The sequence below is a fragment of the Periplaneta americana genome, chromosome 10, assembly GCF_040183065.1.
Source record: "Periplaneta americana isolate PAMFEO1 chromosome 10, P.americana_PAMFEO1_priV1, whole genome shotgun sequence".
In the NCBI taxonomy this organism is placed as follows: Eukaryota; Metazoa; Arthropoda; class Insecta; order Blattodea; family Blattidae; genus Periplaneta; species Periplaneta americana.
Window position 1 is genome coordinate 175,774,861 of NC_091126.1, and position 25,303 is coordinate 175,800,163.

General features: G+C 38.1%; 2 protein-coding genes across 4 annotated transcripts in view; one reads left to right on the plus strand and one right to left on the minus strand.

The window, feature by feature from the left end:
- LOC138708180 (uncharacterized) overlaps positions 1–16,546 on the minus strand; it is a 71,541-nt gene extending 54,995 nt beyond the window's left edge. Inside the window, exon 1 of the mRNA XM_069838452.1 lies at positions 15,991–16,546. The gene's annotated coding sequence lies outside the window, so the exon portion shown is untranslated. The remainder of the gene's footprint in view (positions 1–15,990) is intronic.
- The window catches only part of LOC138708179 (insulin-like growth factor-binding protein complex acid labile subunit), an 83,828-nt gene extending 65,020 nt beyond the window's left edge, over positions 1–18,808 (plus strand). For 2 of the 3 annotated variants that reach the window (XM_069838448.1, XM_069838449.1), the window contains one exon: positions 11,307–13,898. In XM_069838448.1, the coding sequence (XP_069694549.1) occupies positions 11,308–13,212 (1,905 nt within the window). In that variant the 5' untranslated portion in view covers position 11,307 and the 3' untranslated portion in view covers positions 13,213–13,898. Of the gene's footprint in view, positions 1–11,306; positions 13,899–18,055 lie in introns of those variants that run through there. The other variant, XR_011334620.1, reaches the window with a different exon arrangement.
- The last annotated feature ends 6,495 nt before the right edge of the window (positions 18,809–25,303 follow it).

Genomic DNA, 25,303 nt, shown 5'->3' on the forward strand with positions numbered 1-25,303 from the left:
ATGAGAGTCTGTACCAGCGTCTGTCTTAATTTAGCTGGATAATGATACAATCCTTTAGTGAATGGAGAATAGAGAATGCCTTCTTACATGTATATTTAATATGCGTATGTCAATTGAGATTAGATTCGAAATGCACTCCGAGATTTTTTACGGTAGAGCTAAACGGGATGATTGTTTTATTCAGTTTCACAGGTGGAATATTCAGGTCGTTGACATCAGGAATTAATCTACGGTTCGCGAACAGAATAGCCTGTGATTTATATGCGTTTAGATATTATCCCGGTCTGCGAAGGTGTCACGGTATTTCGGCCATAGATGCCGACTTCGGGGGAGCAAGGCACTTTCTGCCCCCACAATTTATAAAGCCAGAGGTGTCGCCACCTCCAACAAAATTAATATTGGGACATCGCCCTCCTCCAAATAATTCGAAGACAGATTCCTCGTGTTAAAATAATTAATTTGTTTGAAACATGAACTAGACAGACGCTCAAATGGTTATTTCAAATCCACAGAGATGGCCAGCTGTCGCAATGAACATGTTAGTGACGTAACTCACATGACCTTACTCTTTCTTCTCTCCTACATTTGAGATCGGTAAACACATGATGCAACGGTGACTCCCTGTCCTTGTCTATGATCCTCATTCTTTCAGTTCAGTTCAAATTTTTCAACTATTGCGATCTAACAGATATGGTCATAAGTTAACAAGCAGAAATAATCAGTTAAAATTAACAGTGTCTTCGACTGTATTTTCACATAATATATGTTAACAAATTATTATTAAAATTCAACATTTTTTCATAAACAGTACTATTTTTTAAAATTTAGAAGTACCGTAATTTCACATAACTATGGTCCAATATCTCATCACTTTTTAGATTTCTCAATGTAATTTACAAAATAAAACTAATAGAAGAATTTATTTTGTTGATATCAACTTTAGAAAGGTCAGGAATTAATATCAAACACTTTTGTTATTCGAAATTTAGTTAGTATATGGAACATCTTTTCATAAACTGTGGACTATAGTTGTGTTATGAAGTCACAACTATAGTCCATTGAATATATCCTAATATAAATCGCTCATGGACTACAGTTGAGAGGATGTTTTGCAACTGTGTCATACAGCAGTCAATAATTTTTAATATAAAATACAGATTTTGCAGAAGACAGTGAGAAAAATTATTTATTTCTTAATTTTAACATAACCGCTGTTTCTTTAAGAAAAAATTTGTATCAAATAATGAAATCAATATAAAACAAAAAAAAATTAAGACAACCATTCTTAATTAAAATCAAACATTCTCAAACAGATGCATAATCAGTTGGTTAATTTTTTGTTTAACTCCATAGACCTTCAAGTTAAGGCACATGGAAAAGCTTCCTTTTCGTACTTCGCTACTTTGGCTTACTGATAGATCGTTTAATATCTTTTAAGAATGGTTTGAAGTATCTTCGAGTGTCTCTTCAATGTCTGACAAGTTCAATGGAGATCTGATGCCAAGGAATATCCATCTTCATCTTTCACGGTAGAACTCTCTACTGCCTTCCCCTTGCAATAACCTTTGTTTCTGCTTGAGCAAATTGCAATTTTGGAGGTAGATGGTAATGCAAAATTTTCAATATCTGCGGCTGAAATACTTTTACCTGACTCAACATCAAGTTTCTTCTTTCTCCTCTTTATGATGTTCCTTGTTCTATTGCTTGATTCGTTGTCATTTATATATATTTTATGAATGTGTCTGAAACAGCACTTCCTTCTGGGTTTCTGACGTTAGGATCAGAACATGATGGCAAACTTCCTAGAACTTCAACTGCACAAAGAGGAAAGATTCCAACTTTCCTGAATCCAACTGCAAATTTGCTTGCGATATCGGAATACAGTAACTTTATTCCAGAGCTTATTTAACAATGGAGGAAATGCATTTTTTGAATCTGTTGGCATGCTTCTTCCATCTGGTGTCCCTTTTCACTCGTCAAGTATTTGCCGCCAATGGTATTTCAATTTCGAAAACAAGTTCTGTTTAGTGGTTGCATCAGATCGGTCACATTTGGAGACTCCAAAACCTGTGATAATTCATTCTTGTAACGTTCTGAAAAGCATTTTGCCCAACGTCTTCCAGGTAGATTCTTAGTGAATGCTGGTACTTTGCGGTCTTGGCTATCCAGGTACATTTTCACATTACACCTGAAGTAGAATAACGTTATCAGAAATCCAAGATTGGACATGGATATAGCATGTTCGACGAATGCACGAATGCTTTTTTTTCTGAAGACAAGAAGAACCATTGTCAATCAGGTGAGTTTAGTTTATTTTCATGCAGTGCTCTCGATTTAGGTATTATAGAACTACGAGGTATTTTGGACTTTTCTGCGGTTTCCCGCTGCGTCAGTACCTTGTTGGTAATATCGTTTATACAAAGATCCATACTTCTGTCACCATATAGCTTATAGGACCTTCCTGCAAACTTTCTACGAAAAATTTTATTAGGTGGCACCATCAGAAGCTATAGAAAATATTCTGTAATGTAAGAACCGAAACCAGAAGTCGGAACACAACTATGGTCCACAAAAATGATAGGACCATAGTTGAACTCCAAGTACCATTTTTTATTATTCTTCCAATAAATATGAAAATACATATGCAACTGTAAAAATATTCATTAAATGTATGTAAATACTAAATTACCTGTCATATAGACCATCAAGAACACAGAAATTCTTGTTGTGGTAACTGATGGCAGAGAAAGTTTCCAGTGGACGAGGTAACATGCAAAACCTAACTCCAATTGACAGTTGACTAGCGACAAAACATGGCAGACAGGATGCGTTTCATAACCCTCACAATATTACTATATCTATGCTCTATGCTTTAGTATTTAAATAATCCCTAACTGTCACTAGGAACTGAGATATCACTGTTTTCGTGAGCGCGTGTGTTTGGACCATAGTTGTGGCTTAGGACCATAGTTGTGTGAAATTACGGTAACCTTTTATTAACATGCAGTTTCAATTATTGTTTTTTGTGTTCGTCGTCGCGGACATCGGCTTGTTACGTGATCAGGGTTTGGGATGCAGCTATTAATGATAATGGATAACTTCTTAATAAAGAAAACTGTCCAGAATAAAATCTGCCATGAACGAAAATAGAATGAAAATTGGATTGTAGTAGTGGTAGTTCATCATCGCTGCAAGGATCAACGAAGGGAGAAAAGCAGTGAAAGGAAAAAGGTAGTGTAAAAGGTCCGTAGTTCTCAACTTCCATGGGTATTGTATAATAGTACATTATGCAACGTGCCTATAATGGTAGTAATTAAGACGGGAGTATGTTTGTTTATGAAACGAGCGCAAGCGAGTTTCATAATTTTCATACGAGTGTCTTAATTACCATTATAGGCAAGTTTCATACGACTTTTTATGCTAGACCATATTTCTAACTTGAAATTATTCCTAAATTTTCATGTTATGGTTATCTAAGTGAGGAGCGGAACTGACCTTCTAAATTGTGAGATGTGCGCAGACGCGAAAGTATTGATTTTTTCCGAGGAACGAATGGCATTGACCTTGATATAATCTGGAGAATAACATGAACATTAATCTTGATATAGCGTGGAAATTGATTTAGAATTGAAAAACGAGATGAAAAATTGAATTTCTTTGAATATTATTTACAATTAACGCTAATTATTATAGTAACAGAACATGATACTTGCGCTTTGATATTGCTACAATGGTGCTTTCTGATTGGTGGAACACCTGAACTTTAATGAATAGGTGTACTTTAATGAGATCCATTAAAGGGCTACTACCAGGTGTATAATTACTACATTTCGGCATGGTCGAGCATAAAATGATAATTGAGTAGTACTACTATAAGAAAACATGAGAACTTCAGGCCTACCGGTATCCTTAATTTTAAAATAATCCACTTTTATAAACGTTTAAGAAATAAAAGACGAGATTTGTTGGGGCTAATATAGGAAATCGTGCTCATTTACACTTAGGAGTGGATTTTACATGTGGGCCTAGTGTTTCTGCATTAATTTCTAAATTTCTAAAATTAAAATATTGCTACGTGGCGTCACCTGTTAGACTTCGTCTGCAATAGAATTTGGGTAAATTAAATAAGAAATTCAACATAGATTATTTTTTTAATTTAGCTCCATACCCGATCAAAATAAACAAATTTCATATCTCAAAGCAACAATGTCATTTGGTTTAAATCTTTTTCTCCTTTTATGTTCAAATAGATCCCTGCTTAATTTGTACATTGTGCGCATTTCTCTATTATTTAGTTAACCCTAAGGGTCAAGTTTACCCCAATTTACGGTATTAATTCATTTAAGAGGAAATAGTGGGAGTACGCCACGCGATATAACATAAAAAGTTTTCCTTAAAAAGTCTTGCACCCAAGCAAAACTGAAATGACGCCTCTGGTAATGGCAGCAGTAGGCCACCAGCGTAGCTTAGGCGGTAGCGCGTTTGTCTGTTGATCCAGAGTTTCGCTCGGGTGTGGGTTCGATTCTCGCTTAGACTGTATGGGTGTTTCCGAGGTTTTCCTCAACGGTAAGGCAAATATCAGGTAATCTATAGCGAATCCTCATCTCGCCAAATACCATCTCGCTATCACCAATTCCATCGACGCTAAATAACCTCGTGGTCGATACAGCGTCGTTAAATAACCACGTAAATATAGCAGCTGCAGTAGTGATTTATTTAACGAGGCATACGATTTGAAAGTTTATCAACGTGAGAGATAAATGACCGGCAAATTTTTTCTCGAGCCTTCTTTGTGGAGAACAGAGTTCTTTGAGGTGCCATAAACCTACGACACAGGACCGACTGTACAACTTTTACTTCTCTCACGAAGGAAGCAAGGCTGAGATTTATATCGGCCTTGAAATTCCACCGCTCTGTGCCAGGCTTGGAACCGGCGATCCTCGTAGCCAACGACTAGCTTGGTAAAACAGCACTGAGGACAATATTGCCGTAGTGAAGCAAAATAATCAACAGGAAATAAGGAAGTTAAACATCTCGAGGCAGGAAACATGGTGGTTGTTTGGAATATTATGAGGAAATACGAGGCAAGTATTCAGGAAGGAATTCCTCGCTTCGAGATTTTACTGCCAAATATGGCAAATTATATGAACTGTGTCATTTTTCCGCAGCTGCAAAAAGGCTCCAGCTGAACTGAACAAATGCCACATCGTAAAATTTCTTTGCAGGAAGAAAAGTCACATTTGTTCGGATCAAATTTCTGCACCTTTAAAGGACGAAAACTAAAATTCCTTTAATAATTTATTATCATAATACCCTGCTCTCTTAAATTGACTGAGCGTGTTGGGAATTCAATCAATGACTTTCCCGAAACACGCTATGATATATCACATATAAAACAATTTTATCTCGAAAAGGAAGCAAAAATGAGCAAAATTGTATTAAACCTTTTTGTTTGGAATACCCTCTGAAATTAATGACGTTAATTACAATTCACCCTGTACACCCAATTGTATTTTCTAAACTCCTAACACACTGTAACAACGATCCTCCATGTTTTGAGAATCAGAGGCGATATGACTCTTCTGAACTTTCAACTGTAGACAACCATTACAGTCCCCTTAATCTTACATTATTCTCAATGACAGAATATTCAGGAAATGTGATTCCATGCATTGCTGGCTTTGTTGTTAAATTACTAAGAAAATATGTTGTAGTAGGGGAGTAGTGGGTACAGTGAGACACAAAATATTAAGACGTGTATGCAAGTTATAATTCAAGTATTTTTAAAATCGAGTGCAATAGAAATAGACATTAAAACATGGAGTATAATAATACATACCGGTAAACAAAAATGTTAATAGATAAAGGACATAATATGCAATACGTGTTTGTCAAAAAATGCAAATGTCTGACTGTTCCCATTCAGGAGGATACAGTGAGACACCACAGTGTCTATTAACGGACATTGAAATAATTTACATTTATTTCAAAAAAAAGGAAAGCTTGCTGTCTCTTTATCTCGACATGTTCTGTAGGCTTATTTAGAATCATTTTGATGTCTGACTTCGAAACCATTGAAACATCTGGAACATTTGGAAAAGTGAATTTTTCATGACATTTCAAACTTTTGCGAAAAAATTAAATGAATTTTTGGAGACAACAAAGCTTATAATTATAAGAATTTAATGTAATTATTTATTAATTTTTAACATTTTCTTTAATTTTGTGAATAATTTTTTATTTATGAAATCATTAAAATGTAATGTGTACATTATTTTATGCTACAGTTCCTAAATTGGTTACTAGTATGTTCACTTTTAATGTTAATTACTGGTGAATGTAATATAATTACAGTGTGTTTTTGCAAATCATTGGCACATGGGAACAGTGAGACGTCTCAGTGTACCCTTCAATGGCATGTCTCACTGTTCCCTTTACGCATAGACAATTAAAAAATGACGCCATCACTTCAAAATTAAAACAAGAAAGACGAAACTTTGCCAAACACAATCTCAAATACCATAGTATTAGGTAACAAAACATTAATATTTATATCTCATTTGTATATTCAATATAACCTTAATTAAACACAAGCCAAAATTTTACTTCTAGAGTGAAAAATTAAGAATTACTTTTTCATCACTCACCTTTATAACTAGAATCAAATCGAGTATGAAAATACTGTTACTTTATTCGTGCAACATACAACTCCACTGTTACCAACATCTCAACATCAAAATTTACTATCTAATAAAAAATGTCTCACTGTTCTCCCTGTCTTACTGTACCCACTTCTCCCCTAATCTAAAGACTCAATTTATGGTACCAGCAGTGAACAATATATATATACGAAAGAAAAATGGAAGTCGTGTCATACCAACATCTCATATTATAGAAATATGCCGCTTAAGTGAAAGAGCGATTATACAGATGTTAATACAGAACAATGACGTATTACCTCTCAAGGGTCTCTCTTACATCGTGTGAAAAAATAATGATCCAACACTTGAATATTTCTACAATCTTACTACAAGTAAAAGAAGATATTTTAGAAAATAAGTCCCAGAGAATCACATTTTAAACTTGTCAAACTGGCCGTAGATATGTACAGTCTTAGAAACAAGTTTTCTCGCACAGATACTTTAGAAGTCCCAGATCAGACATACAACGAAACAAAACTAATTTTATTACCTCAACTAGTCGTCCTCTTGTGAACCAGGTCGCCCGTCGTCTGATCATGCGCACTACCTCCTTTCTGGGATTTTCTGTGTCTGTTCGACAAAACAATTCTAAGACTTTACATGAAGAGCAGATGTCACCACACAGCTAAAAGTTACAACACGAGTTTACATAAAAAAATTTCTAAGCCAGCATTTAACGAAGTCAATAATAATAATAATAATAATAATAATAATAATAATAATAATAATAATAATAATAAATCTACAGGTAAGATCTCGTTCTGCACACTAGGTCTGAGTTCCATATATGTGTATGGTAGCCGTACTTATATTTCAAACTAAAACATTAGGTACATGTATTTATTTTGCAGGTGTATATTATGCGATATGTAAGCAGATACATAATAATCGTTCGTTTTTCGTCCACATCAAAGCAAATTCAGTAGAACCTCTATTATCCGTAGTAATGAAGGGGATGAGCTGAACGGTTAATCGAAAAAATCGGATAATCCGTACCATAAATATTTCGTAATTTTCTCCGTGATGTTATGTTTAAGACGCTAAATAGTGGACAGTTCACTGATTTTATTCTGGTTGTCAACAACGGGTTTTTAAGGGGCAAGAAAACTCTTTATAATGGCTGTCTACAGAAAAATAGGAATAATGGAGGTCTCATTTGTAGCTTTACATACTTTATACACTCTATACTTGTTTTTTTTTTTTATTAAATATCGCAGTTATAACTCCGATCTCGTATTGTGATGCGATATGAGCCATAGTTTCCCTTTCCCAAACCGTTCAATTATTTGCACGTTTTTCGATACGTTTTCTCTTGACACCCGCGGAAGACATTTTATATAGAAATTATGCCGGTACAGTAGGTCCACCGCAGTGGACTAACGGTTAGCATGCATGACCGTGAAACGAGCGATCCCGGATTCAAATCCTGGTTGCGGTTTATTCCGGAGTTTTCCCTCAACCCATTAAGAGCAAATGCTGGGTAACTTTCGGCGCTGGAGTCATTTCACTGGCATTATCACCTTCATCTCATTTTGAAGCTAATAACCTTAAAAGTTGATAAACCGTCGTAAAATAAACAATTACAAGAAAATAAAAGTTATGTAGTACGGAAATTCGAACAGCAGACCATAGTGTGTAATGATAATGCTCTCTTGAAAAAATACGTACCAATACAGATCTGGGCGTTATTAACTCGATTGAGTCACTGCAGATCACCCTTTAACCCACACTCCACCTTCCCTGGCTTAGACAGTTTTGTTTTGGTACGGTATGAGCGGAGAGGAAGTCAGTGGCGGATTGTATCAGGCTTTTACGAACTTACGGCTCTCGCTGGTCGTCTAAAATCCACCACTGATGCACAGAGCCTTACTCTGCGTTTGTTTATAAGGCGGTGTAAGCGAACAGGACATGGGTGTGGGTGTCTTTGATCCTTTAACTTCCCGTCTTATGCCAGGGCTGTACTAATATAATGTACAAAACAGTATTTTATGTAAATTAGTTCTGAAATAAAAGCGAAACAAAAACAGTCGGATAATCCAGCAATCGGTTAATAGGGTGACGGATAATCGGGGTTCTACTGTATATGTTAACAATATAGGCCTAATAAATTTCCTTACACAGCTGGCAATTTTTTTTTTTACGAATAATAGTTAATACTAATAATTTTCTTTTCATCAGAATTATTACTACAATATGCATTTGCAATTCTATTCATTGTATACGTTGTCAACAATACCTACAACGTCTTTGGTTATCAAATTGTCTCAGTCTTCATCAAACTAACAGTAACTAGCTTGAATTAGCCTATGTCCATAACGTGGTCGCTTTAAATGTTAACAAGATTTTTTCATTTATTCATTCAGATTGATTTATAAGATATTCCTACACCAAACTTGTATTATATTAAACATTCAACATTGTATAGTACACACATCGGCTAGCCTGTGCTTCTCCCAAAACATGGCGGCGGGCGCAAGCATCAATTTGTTCCGACTCTAAATTTCTGCGTTGTCTCGGCTGTGGGGATTTGGTTTGGACGTTACCTATATACGAAGCGCATCCAGAAAGTAAGTTTCCCTATTAAAAAAAAGAACACACACTTTCAGGAAAACATTTATTGGCAACAGGTACAGCAATGTTTCAGCTATTTTTCAACATAGCCACCATCAGAATTGACACACTTGTCGTATCGTGGGATCAACTTTTGTATCCCTGTGTCATAGAACTCTGCCGCCTGTGAATGGAACCAGCGTGTGACAGACGTCTTCAGCTCTTCGTCGTTGCCAAAACGCTCACCGGAGGACAGGAATTTCTTGAGGTGCAAGAAAACGTGAAAATCGCTGGAAGCAAGATCAGGACTGTAGGGTAGATGATCAAACCACTCCAAATTCTGTCAAAACAGCTGCTGTGCGCCGAGCCGTATGTGGACGAGCATTGTCATGGAGGAGCACAACACCTGCAGTAAGCATTCCACGCCTCTTGTTTTGAATGGCACATCGCAATTTTCGCCGTGTTTCACAGTAACGATCAGCGTTCACTGTTTCACCTCTTGGAAGGAAGTCAATGAGCAGAATGCCCTTCCTGTCCCAGAACACCGTGCACATCACTTTCCGTACCGACAGCGTCTGTTTGAATTTCGTCCTGACCGGAGATCCACTATGCCGCCAATGCATTGACTGCTGCTTGGTTTCCGGGGCGAAGTGCGAAATCCAAGTCTCATCGCCCGTGACGATCCTGTCGAGGAACTCGTCGCCGTCATCGTGATACCGTTGCAGAAATGTCAGTGCTGCTCCTAAACGTTGCATTTTGTGTTCGAGTGTCAGATTTTTCGGCACCCACCTGGCACACACTTTTTTGAACAGCAGGTGCTTAGTGACAATCTCATGCAACAAGGATCGCGATATCTGCGGAAAATGGCTGCTCAGCTCCGTAATCGTGAAGCGACGGTTCTCCATGATGCACTGCCGCACCAGCTCAACACGATCATCATTGATGAGGGACGGTTGCCCACTGCGCTCTTCATCATGGACACTTTGACGACCTTCGGAAAACTGCCTACACCAGCGACTCACCATCTGCTTACTCATGATGTTCGGCCCATAGACCTGACAGAGCTTCCAATGAATTTCAATTGGCGCAATGCTTTGTGCATTAAAGAACTTTATCACCGACCGAACCTCGCAGGCGGCGGGAGAAGGAATAAGAGCTTCCATTTCGGACCACTGCTGCCACGCTACTGGCACCAGGCGGGACCTGTCCGGCTGGCATATGATTGATACCTCATAGATCTGTTACGCATGCGCAATTGACAAGGCTAATTACGTTTACTTTCAAGGGGAAAAACTCGGGAAACTTATTTTCTGGATGCGCCTCGTATAATGTAAGTACTGACATAAGTACAAGTGTCCCATAATAGTTATTTACGATGCAAGTTTTAAAATGACATTTTATTTCGTGAATAAGTATGTTTGCAAAAGGAGACATTATCTTTAACATGTGTATCGTTCAGTTCATTCGTGCTGGTGTGGAGACAATTCTGACGACTTTTCCACTGCGCTCCCTGTAATAGTGAAACTACGACACGCGGTGTTCGAGAGGTCAGCTGAACAAACCCTGGTGTTTCCTAATTATTTATAGTAAAATTAAATTAATTCTTAATTGTTTCACAAAGTTATCAATAAAATGGTTGTTGAAGCAATTAAATTTAAAAGTAGGCTTGATATTGTTCGAAACGCTTCATTGATCGGCTGTATGACATCTGGTGGGAAACAATTGACAATCACTGTTAATGTTAGGCCTACTTTTCGCGCTGGTGTTAAAATTGCTTTTCACGAAAACGAAAAATAACCTGAATCACGGAAAACAAATGCAAATTACACTCCAATAGAATTCAAACATGAAGATGCTGTCGAGAGAGAATTTCTTGAAAAATATGTTTTTCGTGTGTGTGTGTGTGTGTGTGTTTATTCAATATATCAGCCATATTAGAAAAATAATTATATTATTAAACTTAGTATTATGAAAATTTAAGTGTTACGAATATATAAAAATTATTACTATTGTTTAGTAGCATGTTTATATTCTCAAATTGTTATTATTCTCCAGCATGGGTCCTGTGCCAGTCGTGGGACTTACGATAGCGCTGAGCGCTGCTGTCTTTGGCGCGCGGCTGGGTTGTCCAGAGCAATGCGTCTGTGAATATCGCAGCTACGAGATGTGGTGCAACGCCACGACGCTAGTGGAGTTCCCGCAGGAGCTGGTTTGGTGCCCCGAAGAGCTGGCCGCCATCAAAAACCACGTGGCTGTGCTGCGCAACGGCTCCTTCAGTCCCTGTGGAGACACTCTGCTCCTGCTGAACCTGACCAGCGCCGGCATCCACGTCATCGAGCGCGGCGCCTTCGACGACTTCTACAAACTGCAGAATCTCGACCTACGCGACAACAACATCACCACGATCTGGGAAAGCATGTTTATTGGTCTAGTCGGCATCGAGAGCATCTTCCTGCAGAACAACTTAATCGACACTGTGGAAGTCGGCACCCGCTCATACGACGGGGGAGAGAGCTACAATGGAGTGCTGTACCTCAACAACAACAGACTCAAGAAGCTGGAGTCCGGAATTCCGAAAGGAATAAGTGTCCTATACTTGGACCACAATGAGATCGACGAGGTAACGCCGGACCTAGCAGTGTTTTCTCTTGTCTCTCTGAGATTTATCTCGCTGAAGGGCAACAGGATTGAAACTCTAAAGAGGCGCGCCTTTGTGGGTTTCACCGACGCAACATGGTTCCAAAATGAGGATTCCCCACTCAAGAACTTGGAGCACATCATTCTGGATGACAACCGGCTTCGTGATATCGAGCCGTTTTCTTTCGAAGGACTGCCGAAAGTAAAAGGCATCAACATAAGTGGCAACGACCTGCGAGTCTTGAATCCTAACATTTTCCGGGCCTTGACTAGTCTCAAAAGCCTATGGATAGTCGGCAGTGGCGTGGAGGAAATGCGTCCGGAGGCGTTTCGCGACCTGGACGCGTTGGAAGAACTGGACCTGAGCCGCAACAGAATCTCCTTCATTCACGGCGAAGTGTTCGCCGATCTGCCAATCCTGGAACGCCTTGCACTGGGTTATAACTTGATTTCCACGGTGAGTGGCGACATGTTTAGCGGACTGCTAGAACTGAAGTTGCTTAACCTTACATTCAATCGCATAACGCGTCTCGAGAAAGCCTCGTTCCTGGGCCTGGACGGTCTCGAAGTTCTTGACCTTACGTACAACCTCATCGAGAGCACCGAACCCGATGCTTTCTGCAACCTGACGGGGCTGGACAAGTTGCTTCTGGACCACAATCGCATGACAAAAGTGCAGCCGTTGTCGTTCCGCGAACTGCCGAGCTTGCGCGAGCTCAGCCTGTCCCATAACCGCATCAGCAGCCTGTCTCCGCAGCTGGACGAGCGCCTCAGCATCCTCCGCACAGATCTGTACCTCCGCGGGAGCACCGTCGAGATCCCGGAGCCGCGAGAGAAGTTGAGTCTGCGGCGCCTGCTAGTGCTGGACCTGAGCGGAAATGAGCTGCAGGACCTGCCGCCCGGTGTCTTCAGAGAGACCGCCCGCGTATTCAGCCTGCGTCTGCGCAACAACAGCTTCCGCTTTCTTCGCGCCGGCGCTCTGCTGGGTCTGCGCAGAGTCTACGAACTCAGCCTGCACGACAACCCGCTGCAGTGCGACTGCGCGCTGCTGGGAGCCTACCTGTACACCTCGCGCAACAAGATCGACACCAAATTGTTTGAGAAGACCGAACCCTTGTGTGAAGCGCCTGCGCTGTATGCGGGGCAAGAGTGGTCGGTGGCGTTGGAGCAGGTCTACGAGTCGGCCGCTTGTGCCCCCCTGCAGCCTCTGGCTGCCGCCAATCAAGCGGGGCTCTTTGTGGTCGGGCCAATTCTACTCGTCGTTATCGGAATCGTCACCTACTATTTCCAAAAGATCGTGAGGAAGATCGTCTCCAGATACTAGTGAACACTCCACACAAGGCTAAAATAATTTCCTTCACCAGCCAGTCAATTTCCACTGTGATGTGTTGTTAAGATGGGTTTACACATGCATTGATTTATTTACGCCAATTAATACGTCGGTCATACTTTTGCGCCAGTAAAGGTTTACACGTGTATCTTCATCTTGCCTCACCAGTGTCATTTTCAAGTGCAAGCTGCTTGCTGAATGTTGCACGAGGGTAGAATATGTCAAGTGAAGTAAAACATATTCATGGCGCTTTTCTGATATTCGCAAGTTCGTTGGTTGAGGTAATCATTTCTGACTTGTGATGACCAGAAAAAAACATAAAAGAAATGATTGTATATATGGGTGAAAAAGTATACTGTTCGGAAGGAGAATTTAGATACATCTGCGAGACTTCTCAAAGAACTTTCAACAGAAGATCTTGTTACAGAAATAATTTAAGGATGACAACAACTACAACATATAACACCGTACATTCGAAAGTTGAATACCGACATGAGAGATGCTTTACTTCCAAAATTGAAATCGGTAATTACATTGCGATATTCAGCGCCTGGAGATTCTTTTGCTTTATTATAATATTTGTACCATGTTCCTGCCAGAACTTCAGTAACTATCTTCACTGTACAAAGAGATCATGTTAAAGTAATTTATGAATAAAATGAAGTTCTTAATATACAAAAGTTTTCAATTTATTTCTTAAAGCAATACACGTCGTGTTCCTGATAGATCTGTTACAATGATCAAGAGCCTCTGTCCTGACCGAGGATGGAATAGATTGCTTTAGACATGATGTTCCCCAGCATTACATATGAAGAGCATTCATAACTGCTTGTCGACATTGAGACCGGTGAAAATGGGCCCTCTGCTTTCCTAGTTTCTGAGTTTTCAATCTTCGCTGGACCAAATAAAATTGAATATATGCTATTGATTTTAGAGCAACCGACTCTTGAAGTTTCTTCAGCTGGCACACAACTGATATGCCAAAACAATAAACTTAATCATCTCCTTTTGCTGATGTATTTAATTGTGATGTGATTTCACACAGTTTTTCCATGGTTCTTTATTATTTGGATTTTTTCGTTTATTAAATGGTCTCCGAGCACTATTTTGTATTGTTTGGGTGAGATAGGTAAAGCTATAACAGGAGGAGGAGAACTTGCTACATCTGCATTACTATCTACATCAAGAGAGTTTAAAATTTTCAATTTCTTGTCAAGAATATGGGAATATACTTATAATAATAATAATAATAATAATAATAATAATAATAATAATAATTGGCTAAGAAGAAACTGCCTACTGAAAGGTGCACTGCAAGGAAAGCTCGAGGCAGAAGAAGATATAACATGATAGACAACATTAAGATACATGGAAACATGGAAGACCGGAATTTGCTGGGTTTGCAGTGAAACACCTGCCCTTAGGTAGAAAACTATGACTAAATGAATGAGTATGGTATTTGCATAGATACATGGCATGCACATAAAAATCTCATTTTTCCGCAAATGGCACTTAACCCCTATTGAATCTCCAGTCTTCAATTGTACACAAATTAATGATTATAATTTTATTTATATGAAGTAGTCAAAATTTCTGAAGACTGTGTTTTTCTCATTTGCACCACTTGGTGCAAAATCCTATCAGCAACTGGAAACCATGGTACTTCAGATTTGTTGATGTCACCTATCCCAGCACCAGATTTCATGATTTTTGCTATTTTCTTTATTTCCGTATGAGTTATATTTTTACTTTCAGCTCGGAAATTCCAAATCCAATAATTTTCATTGTCCTTGCTGTGTTTTCATAAGTGTCTATTCTGGCACCTCCATTTTTTTTTTATAAAGATTAGAGTGCACATCCCAGAAACTTTATGATTATTTCAGAGCTCCACTTACTCATTATTATAAACCAAATTTACAAAACTTAATGTAAAGGCATCAGCAGACTACTATGTACTGTACAATACTGGTGTGCCAATGAGAAATGCAACTGAATGTCCACTTGCACATGCGTTTGTATTGTAAGTATTCAACGTTGATTCAACTTATTTCACTCACAATTCACAATACGTATGCCTTTCTTTATCTCCAACATCTGAATGTTTGATGCTTTCTCTCTTTACCAATAGAAGATGTGATGGACAATGATATGTGACAAATGTTTCTACAAAAGACAAAAATTAAAACACCATTCTATGTACATCACTCCAAGCCACTTTTACGCAAGAAATGTACATATTTAAATTGCATTCAGACATAGATCAGCTCAGCAGATTCAATGAATATCTCTCGATATCTATTAGCAATTTGGCATTCGCGAGTGACTCAGAAGGCTGAGGAGTTATGTTTTCTACAATGAGACAATGACTATTCCTGACTTTCACTACCAGTCCATTGAGGACGAGGAGAATAGAAAGATCAAACTTCCAATAGCAAGGAAGTGACTGAAAATTTGTGGTATTTCACCTGCGAGTCAACATGGCCTAGATAGCGATAGGGGATTTATGAGTGTCATATATATAATCCGTGGTCACTCCTACTCCTATCTTATACACAGTCTTTCGAGAATGCAAGCAGGATGAGGGATTTTTAAGTAGTTCTTGGAATTCTCAGATGCCATGTAGCACGTCAGATTCAGGATGATTGTCATCCTATCAACGTTTGAGTGTACCATGAAGAGGGTGCCTAGGAATTATTTATTCATTAATTTATTTACATTGGCAGAGTTAAGGCCAACAAGCTTACTTTACCACTCAGCAGACAAAACACTTACGTGGATGAGGAGCCCTGGAAGCGATCTTGTGGGTGCATCAGCCACATTAAACCTTGGTAAGGTGTCAACCTCTTAACAGTGGAGTACTTCAAGCTTCCTAAGCTACAAAAGGCTATCCTCTGGACCCCAGGGAAAACGACCCAGGACGACCTCAGGGTTCTGAAAAAAATTAATCGCTGTTTGAAAACCCCAAATTGGCGTGAAAGAAGAGACAGAATTATTCTTTATAGTGGTGGGTTGGACCCTCAATCCGTTTCCTGCCCAGGGAAGACTAAATTCTGAATCTATAATAAAACAACTAGGGCTATATATCACCAATATTTCCAAAAGACATATGGGGGACAAACGGGGTATCAAAACCAAAATGTGTGAGAAGTAAAGGGCGATTCTCTCACAGTTTAGGGTGAAGAATAAGTTCATTGTAGGGAATGAGCTTTGTCCTCAAGAAAGGGGGACAATCACCAGTAAGGTAAGTTGACAAACTTTCTTCAGGCCCATCTTTGCCAAGGATTTGCACCAATAGGAATTCTATTGTGATTGACTCCAATACTTCAATATTATGTACCCCTATTAAAAGAATACTGGGTGTACAAAGGAAAAATTACAGATGGTGGAATCTCAAGTGAGGCGATGTACCATCGTAAATCCATCTTTTCTGCTCTTCATAGTATGATATATCATGATCATCGTCATCCAAATACGTATAAGACCCATTACGATATCAGTGACTCATTCTCAGGCCATATTTCTAAAGATCTCTTCCCTTGGGGATGGTATTGAAGCATGGCTTTTGGAAGTCTATTCAGATTCATTCGTTGGACATGATTTTTTTTATATACCGTATTTATAAATTAAGGGGCTAAGTGGAAAAGGGGCCAGTGTCACAAAAATTAAATTTTGTTGGAGAAGCATTTATTCCACTGAGATTCTCTCTCATTAAGCGAAGAAGAGGCATTTATAAATGCTTACCATGTCTGGTAGATACATGTAGGGTGCGAATTAACGGAGGGGGGGATTTCCCCCTCTGTTGGAAAGTTATCCCCCTCTCAAATTCTTATTAACATCCCTGCCAGGGATAACTTCTATCCCTCCTCACAAAATATAATAATTGTTTTAATACGCATATACTTTATAAAGTACAGTATAAAGTAAGCAAAGAAAATAATATTTCTGTATTATCATCACCGGCAAGCTGACAACAATTAATAACTTAGGAATTACACATCTAACTTTAAGTCTGCTTATGGATATAATCATTATTATGATCGAGATGCAAGACAAGCAACTCAGTGAGACCAAGCGTTGAGCCATATCGAGTGAGGATAATAATAATTTTATGTATGGTATTCTCTATCTAGGATTCTATCCCCCAGTAGCAGCCCGCGGTTACAAAAATTGGCAGTTCTGCATGAAAAATAGTGTATTTAGCAAACGCATGCTGTTTATTGCATCTAAATCGGATAATGCGTGTAATTACAGCACCTTCTCGAAGTGGACTGTGCACCCGAAATTGTACTCCAACCATCCGTGCACTACACCTCTCCCACCTGGTACAACTAGTCACGTAGTGGAGATGTGCCCCACATGCTTTTCTAGTTTTTTAAGTCAAATTAACTAAATCCTTCACTCCGGTGTTTGTCCATGTAAACAGAATACATGAGTGAGGGAGAAAGCATTTTCATGAGCGCAGCAAAAAACCAATAGTTTCCATTACACATTTCGGTATTAAAATTACTAGTAGTCTACACGATTTCCTCGACTTTTTCCAGAAATTTCAATATTTAAATTTTGTGTAGGACGTCCTAATTTCTTAAGTTAACATGCAATTTCTCTTTTAATTTCGAAAAGGGTTGGTCGATTAGGTTTTCATTTCATTCATTTTTAATATAAAATATTTCCTTAGACACACCGACTAATCACATCACATCACCTACAGTACTATAACACACTGGAACTGTAATGATATACAGTAGTCCAGAAGCCTGTGTGTTCTAACGCAGGTCATAAAGAGATGAGGGTGTTGACGGTTCTTTTGTATATTCGGAGAGAGCTGCTTCGGTTGCAGCTCTAATGCAGTTTTATGGGACGGTGAAGAAAACCAGTTTTCTGCTGCCGACTACCCTACGTTGAGCTTCAGGAACTGCCGATCACAGATCCGAAAAGTACACTACAGCTAAAATTCTCGAGCAGTTCAAGGCTCCTACAGACAGTAAAATCTCGAATTGAAGGAGAATGAATTGGAAAAATAAATGAAACAATGAACTAGATTACATAAAAGCACGTTTTATATTTTTAATTTTTTCAGGTCCATTTAAATGGCGGTTCTGCAGCTCTGCAGTTCTTATTGTAGAGCCGCCCCTGCTATCCCCCCCCCCTTCGCACAAGACTGGAAGTTCGTAAAAGAGGTCCTAGCTGGCAAGGTGTCGGAATATCAACGGGAATGTGGCATGGCCCCTCAATTATATAAATACATTCTTGCTATCTAATTTTTGTAGAAGAGAAGTAGTGGCTTGAGCATTGATCTCCAACATAAGGGATCCTTAAAGCAGCTTGTATGTTGTTCTGCTTACTTCCCACATGGAACTGAACCACCAGCATTCAGTGTCGTAGAATTCTACTCCATTAGGGAAAAGTGGTGGTTCTGAATAAATTCATACTTTCATTTATTAATGAAAGATTGTTTTGAGTATTCTAGGGCTGTGTGAACATACTGCGTGCTACATTTGAGATTTCTGGCAGTGAAAGGCAATGATTATTATATTACTTTTATTTATCCTTATTCATGTTTCAAATACTGCGTGTTCAGTTCAAAGTGTGTCATGACTCGCTGTATGTCGTCATGTGGCTAGCTGATGAGCCTAGAGAATGCAATCTTCCTACACTTCCGCTGAGGCGTATTACCTATGTGCCAGAGAAGTTGCCTGGCAAGTTCGGCGTTCATTCTGAAGAGTACTTACCAATACGTACGGTATTGCCGGTAGTGGCAGGAATGTGAACTCTTCGGAAACACATACTGAGGCGAGTTTTTTCTTTATGGGGAGAGGGTTAAGACGATTACTTACGTATTTGTTGACATTAACTTCGACGGTCAACATGGACACGGAGCATTTGATTTGTGTGTGGAATGTTGCCGTTATCGATGATAACAAATACCCTGCGTACGATTTACCCGTGCAAAACACAGTTCGAAAGAGGTTATGGTAGCACACAGATCGTACAGATCGCCATCTGTTGCTATGACGTTCAAGTTATACACGTTCTCAAGTTCAGATTGAACGCCTTGATTAATAGGCAACTTCTCTGACATAAAAGCTAAAACTCACTTCAAATCGCTGACTCACAACAGTGACGTCATGACACACTTTGAAATGAACACCCACTATATTACTAGTCAGTGATGTATGCATTGGAGTGGGAAACGAACTGGCCACCCTACCCCATTTTCTTTTTTTTTTAGTTTATTGGGTTATTTTACGACGCTGTATCAACATCTAGGTTATTTAGCCTCTGAATGAAATGGTGATAATGCCGGTGAAATGAGTCCGGGGTTCAGCACCGAAAGTTACCCAGCATTTGCTCGTATTGGGTTGAGGGAAAACCCCGGAAAAAACCTCAACCAGGTAACTTGCCCCGACCGGAATTCGAACCCGGGCCACCTGGTTTCGCGACCAGATGCGCTGACCGTTACTCCACAGGTGTGGCACCCCATTATCTTCTGGCTTTGTTGCCTCATAAGTGATGTCTTATTGGTGTCACTTATGAGGTTCCAACCTGTCTTCGTACAGTTGACTAAACAACAATGTTTCCAAATTTTCTTGAATCCTGTAGGTTCTTCTGTTTTATAATTTTTTTTCTGGAGATGACTGCTTATATTCACTAGCTGTGACCAATTGTTGTTTGTTCTCCAGACTAGTTATTCTGCTACTTCACCACACTGCGGTCCTGGAAGCACAACCCGTGTGCTAAAAGGGGCTCTCCCACTGCATCTCCAACTGATATTAGTAAATGGTCATTAAGCATTTTACAGAGATCCAGTATCTGCCTTGTCATCTCTACCCGATATCATCAAAGTTCGTACACAACTGTTTCACTTTCAAACTCTAAAAGTGTCCATTTCTGTTCCTCTAATTCTATATCCATAGAGTAAAACCCCATTCTAACGTTCCTGTTTTTAATTAATAATCTGTTAAGTCCCAGCCAAATTACCTAAAGAATAGTGTAATTGAATCGGTGAGTTGGAAAAGGGGTCAAGTCCATCATTTTTCATACTGGCATTTATTGGTGATACCTGACTGCTATGTCTGTACGCATCGTTTGGTATAACTAGGGGGAATGGCGGACGATTCGAATTACGTGATTGTGTTGGTGTAATTTGATGAGTATACAAATAGTTTGTCAGATTTTAACGTGTTAAAGTGAAGAGTTCCAATTGTGTTAATACTTAGTGTTACTATTTTACATTTTATTATTGATCCTAATACTTATTTTCTTTGTGAACAGTATATATATTTTCGTGTTTTGTGCGAGTGTTTCGAGTGATCTTGATCCTCAAGCATGGACACTACATTAGTTAATGATCAATTTGATTTACACACAGACTTACCACGCATCTCAATTCAGAATCAGAAATCCCTCTATCCAAGTGAAACTATAAATGAAGAAATGGAAACCTCTCAAACTTCGAATAATGCAATAAATAATTTTCAACACATATCTGCAGAATCAACAATGTCACAATTGAAGGTGAGGAAAGAACCAAATGACAGCGATGATGATGAGTATTTACATCCAAAAAGACCATTACGATTTTATTCAGCAAACAAAATAGCTAAATCAATGGTAAAAACAAGCATACCCACTAACAATAAATTTCAAGTACTAGCCACTGCTTCTTCAATGGCGTCAAACTCTGATAGTATAGATGTAGTAAAAACAACAGAGACAAATTCACTAAATGTTAATTCCAATCCACAAATGTCTACAACATCAAACTCTGTACAATCAAAAACAAAGAAACCTCCACCCATTGTTTTAACTACAAAACTACCCAATTTCTTCTCCGAAAATCAGAAATTCCGCACCAACCTACAGGGCAACCTAAGAATTGTTTATTCCAATGAAGGTATCAAATATTTGTGCGATAATGATAAAGATTACAATAGACTCGTGGATATTTTCAGTGCTAACAAATATGAATTTTATTCTTTTACTTCGACCAACACTCGTCCGATAAGAATTCTGATTAAAAATCTTCCACCCAATATCACAGAAGCGGAAATTTCAGACGAACTTAAGTCTCTCAACTTTCCAGTATTGAATGTTCAACAATGGATACAAAACAAAAATGATGAGAATTATTCTTACAGATTACCCATCTTTCAAATTACATTGGAAAATAATCCAAAATCAAGAGAAATATTGCAATTAAACAGCATAAATAACATCATCATTAAAGTCGAGGCTTATAACCCTCAACCTCGTTTACGTCAATGTCATAATTGCCAATCTTTTGGACATGTATTTTCAGGTTGTAAACGAGAACCAAGATGCTTAAAATGTGGGGATAAACATTTAATAGCTCATTGTCCATTCAAAGGGCCTGATTATACCCCTAAATGTGCAAATTGTCAGGGAGAGCACACCTCAAACTACAGAGAATGTCCAGTTTTTTAAAAAACATATTGACCTTTTCAATATGAGATTATCAAGTAAGCCTGTACAACAATCAATGCCACCTACACTCAATAATAAAGAATTTCCTCCACTGCCAAAGAGAAGGTTCCCTCAAAGCCAACAAAACATGTACACATCAAATACTTCGTCCACCATGGAGGATTTGAAATCCATTCTGAATATTTTCAAAAACATAAACCTGCAACAAATTTTAAAGAAATTAAGTGAAGTTTCACAAAAGCTTGGACAATGTAATGACACATGGTCTAAAATTATTATTCTGATGGAAAGTGTACTGACCTTCTCAACTGCAGATGGCTGCACACCCTAAATCAGTAATTTCAAAACCACTTATTATTTTAAACTTCAATGCAAACGGACTGAAAAATCAACTATTAGAATTTACAAAGTTCTTGCAAGACAACACTGTTGACATTGCTTGTGTAAATGAAACACATTTAAATCGAACAGACAATATAAAAATCAAGAATTATAAAATCTACAGAACTGATAGGGAAAATAAACCGGTTGGTGGAACTGCAATACTAATTAAGAAAACTATTTCTCACAATCCTATTAAAATATCGAACCTGGAAAATGTTGAATGTACTGCCATAACTATATTGCTCAATCATCGTGAAACAACAATAGCAGCTGTGTACAACCAACCTACAAAACCTTTGCTCTTATCAGACTTAGATAAGCTAATACATACTACCAAAAATTTCATTATTTTAGGAGATTTAAACGCTACACATCAAAGTTGGAACTCTTTAACTCAGAACTCAAGAGGGAAAGTCTTACAGATTCACAGTACTCAAAATAATTATGCAATTGTAACTCCTGACATCCCAACATTTTACCCTCATAATGCTAGATCTGCACCTGATATTCTAGATGTGGCCCTATTTCATCATACTGCAAACATACTGTCTGTTACAACAACAGCTGACTTAAATTCTGATCACAATCCTGTACTACTAACCATTGATTCGAGCGAAGGTCACACACTTTTCACGAGGAGTGAAAGAATTACGGATTGGGATTTGTACAAAGAAATTCTTACCAATATCTGGAAATCCAACAATTCAAACTAAAAGTGATATAGATACAGCTATACAAATATACACATATACAATTAAAGATGCCTTCGAAAGAGTTACTCATTACAAGTCATATAAACAAGTGCAATATAAAAATATAGAACTTGAATCACTTCTAAGTCGTAAAAGGGTACTCAGAAGAAGATGGCAGAAATACAAGATTCGTGCAGATAAAACTGCACTGAACAAAATTCAAAAAGAAGTCAAGAACTTACTTACAGAACTCAGACAGGATAATTTTGATGAAAAACTTCTTCTTTGTGAATCAGAACCTTCAAAATTGTGGAAAATTAGTCGTGCCTTGACAGGGAAAAGAACCAGACCTGAAAACCATGCGCTGAAGAACTGTGATGGAACAGTTGTGTATAGCGATCAAGGCAAAGCAGATATTATTGCCAGAGATTTACAATCACGGTTTCAAACAAACAGTCTTGCAAAATGTAATGATAATTTCACTCGTGATGTAGAATTCATATTTCAAAACTATTTCAGTAAACGTCCAGAAAGTTCACCAGAAATTATTTGTCCTTCAGAAGTAAGAAACATAATAAAAGATCTAAACCCTACGAAATCACCTGGTCCTGATCATGTTCATAATCAGTTATTACAAAATCTTCCTTTACCAGCTGTAACACATCTCACAAAGATTTTCAACTCTTGTCTTCGATTAAATTATTTTCCCTATGAATGGAAGAAAGGAGTTATTATTGCACTCCCAAAACCAGGAAAGAGTCCATAATATCCGGAAAATTTAAGACCAATTACTTTATTAAATACTATGAGTAAAATCCTGGAAAGAATCATCTTAAAATTTATTTCACAACAAAAATGTTACATACCTAATGAACAGTTTGGATTCAGAGAACACCACAGTACAACACATCAACTCTATCGTTTATGTAATCACATAAATTCCACTATAGTTAGTGGTCAACACACAGTTTGTGTCTTCCTAGATGTTGAAAAAGCATTCGATACTGTATGGCCTCAAGGTTTGCTTATAAAATTGATAACGTCTGACCTACCTGATACCTATGTGCATATCATAAAGAGCTTCCTAACAGAAAGAACCTTCAAAGTGAAAATCAATAACACATTCTCTTCCGAAAAAACAATAAATGCAGGTGTTCCTCAAGGTGGAGTTTTATCACCTACACTTTTTAATATCTATACAGCAGATTTCCCTCGCCACAAAAACTGTCGCTTCGCCCAGTATGCAGATGACACAGTTATATTCACTTCAGACATGGATATTCACATTGCATATAATAATTTACAGGATTACTTAAACAAGATAGAAAATTGGCTCATAAATTGGAAAATAAAAATCAATGCCTCTAAGAGTTCCGTAGTAATTTTCACTAAAAGAAGACCGCAAGAACCATTTGAACTGAAACTTTTTGATGTAGTAATTCCAAATCAAAAAGAAACAACTTATTTGGGAATACTTTTGGACCATAGGCTTTCTTTTAAGCCTCACATGAATAAATTTGCTGCCAAAGGATATGCTATGTTTCAACGTTTGTATCCTTTATTCAAGTCGCCATCGCTGAGTTTGTGGACTAAGAAAACTTTCTATATAACAATAATCAGAGCTAGCCTCCTATATGCATATCCAGCTTGGTCATCTGTCAATGGGTCTCTACTGAGAAGACTGCGTGGTGTACAGAGAGCAGTTCTGCGCACAATTGCTGGAGCTGATTACACAACATCCAATAAATTTTTACATGAAGTTTTGGACATAGCATCAATTGAAGAGTTTTCGGAAAATTTAAAATTCAAATTTATACAAACATTGAAAAATCATCCAAATCCTCTGCTACAGAAGTTTAATCATCAAACATAAATAATAAAACCCAAGTTCTACCAGCCATATCTTTTACAAATTCATCATGGTTTAACATCAAGGACTGAAGAACTAGACTGAACAATTTCAAAGTGTTATAAATTAAAGGAGGAGTCAAAAGCAAGTCAGCTTGATCTCCGGTCATATAAACTTTCAGTGAAACAAGATGTTGGTTGGTTGGTTGGTATAACTAGGAGTCATGTCCCGTCCACAGAAGTGTGCATTAGATTAGTATTGAGTTGGAGAAGAGGTCATGTCCAGAGTTTTTTGTCTCTCCTGAACAATTTACTTTTCAGGACATGGCCCCTTTTCCAACTCAACGATTCAATTAATTTCTGCTTTTAAGAAACCCGGTTTAAGGAAAATCCCACTTTTAAGGAATACTTTTCAAGTGAATTGCGTGATAATAAAGCCCCAAATATCAAGCTCTGCTTTCAATAATAAATAGTGCCGGCATATTCAATCCATAGTAATACGTCACTCTTTATCATTATTCTATGTTCTTGCTTTGCATTGCTTTCACAGAGTGGTTGTCACGAGATGTGTGGAACCTGTTTCCAAGTTTTTGTCAATTTATGCTGTTCATGCATTGATATAACGGCGACTAAATGAAAGAAACTAAAAATATTCTTGGTCCTCTCTTCCAGAACTGGCCTAAGCATATACAGCCTTCTTACATTATGCTTCTTAT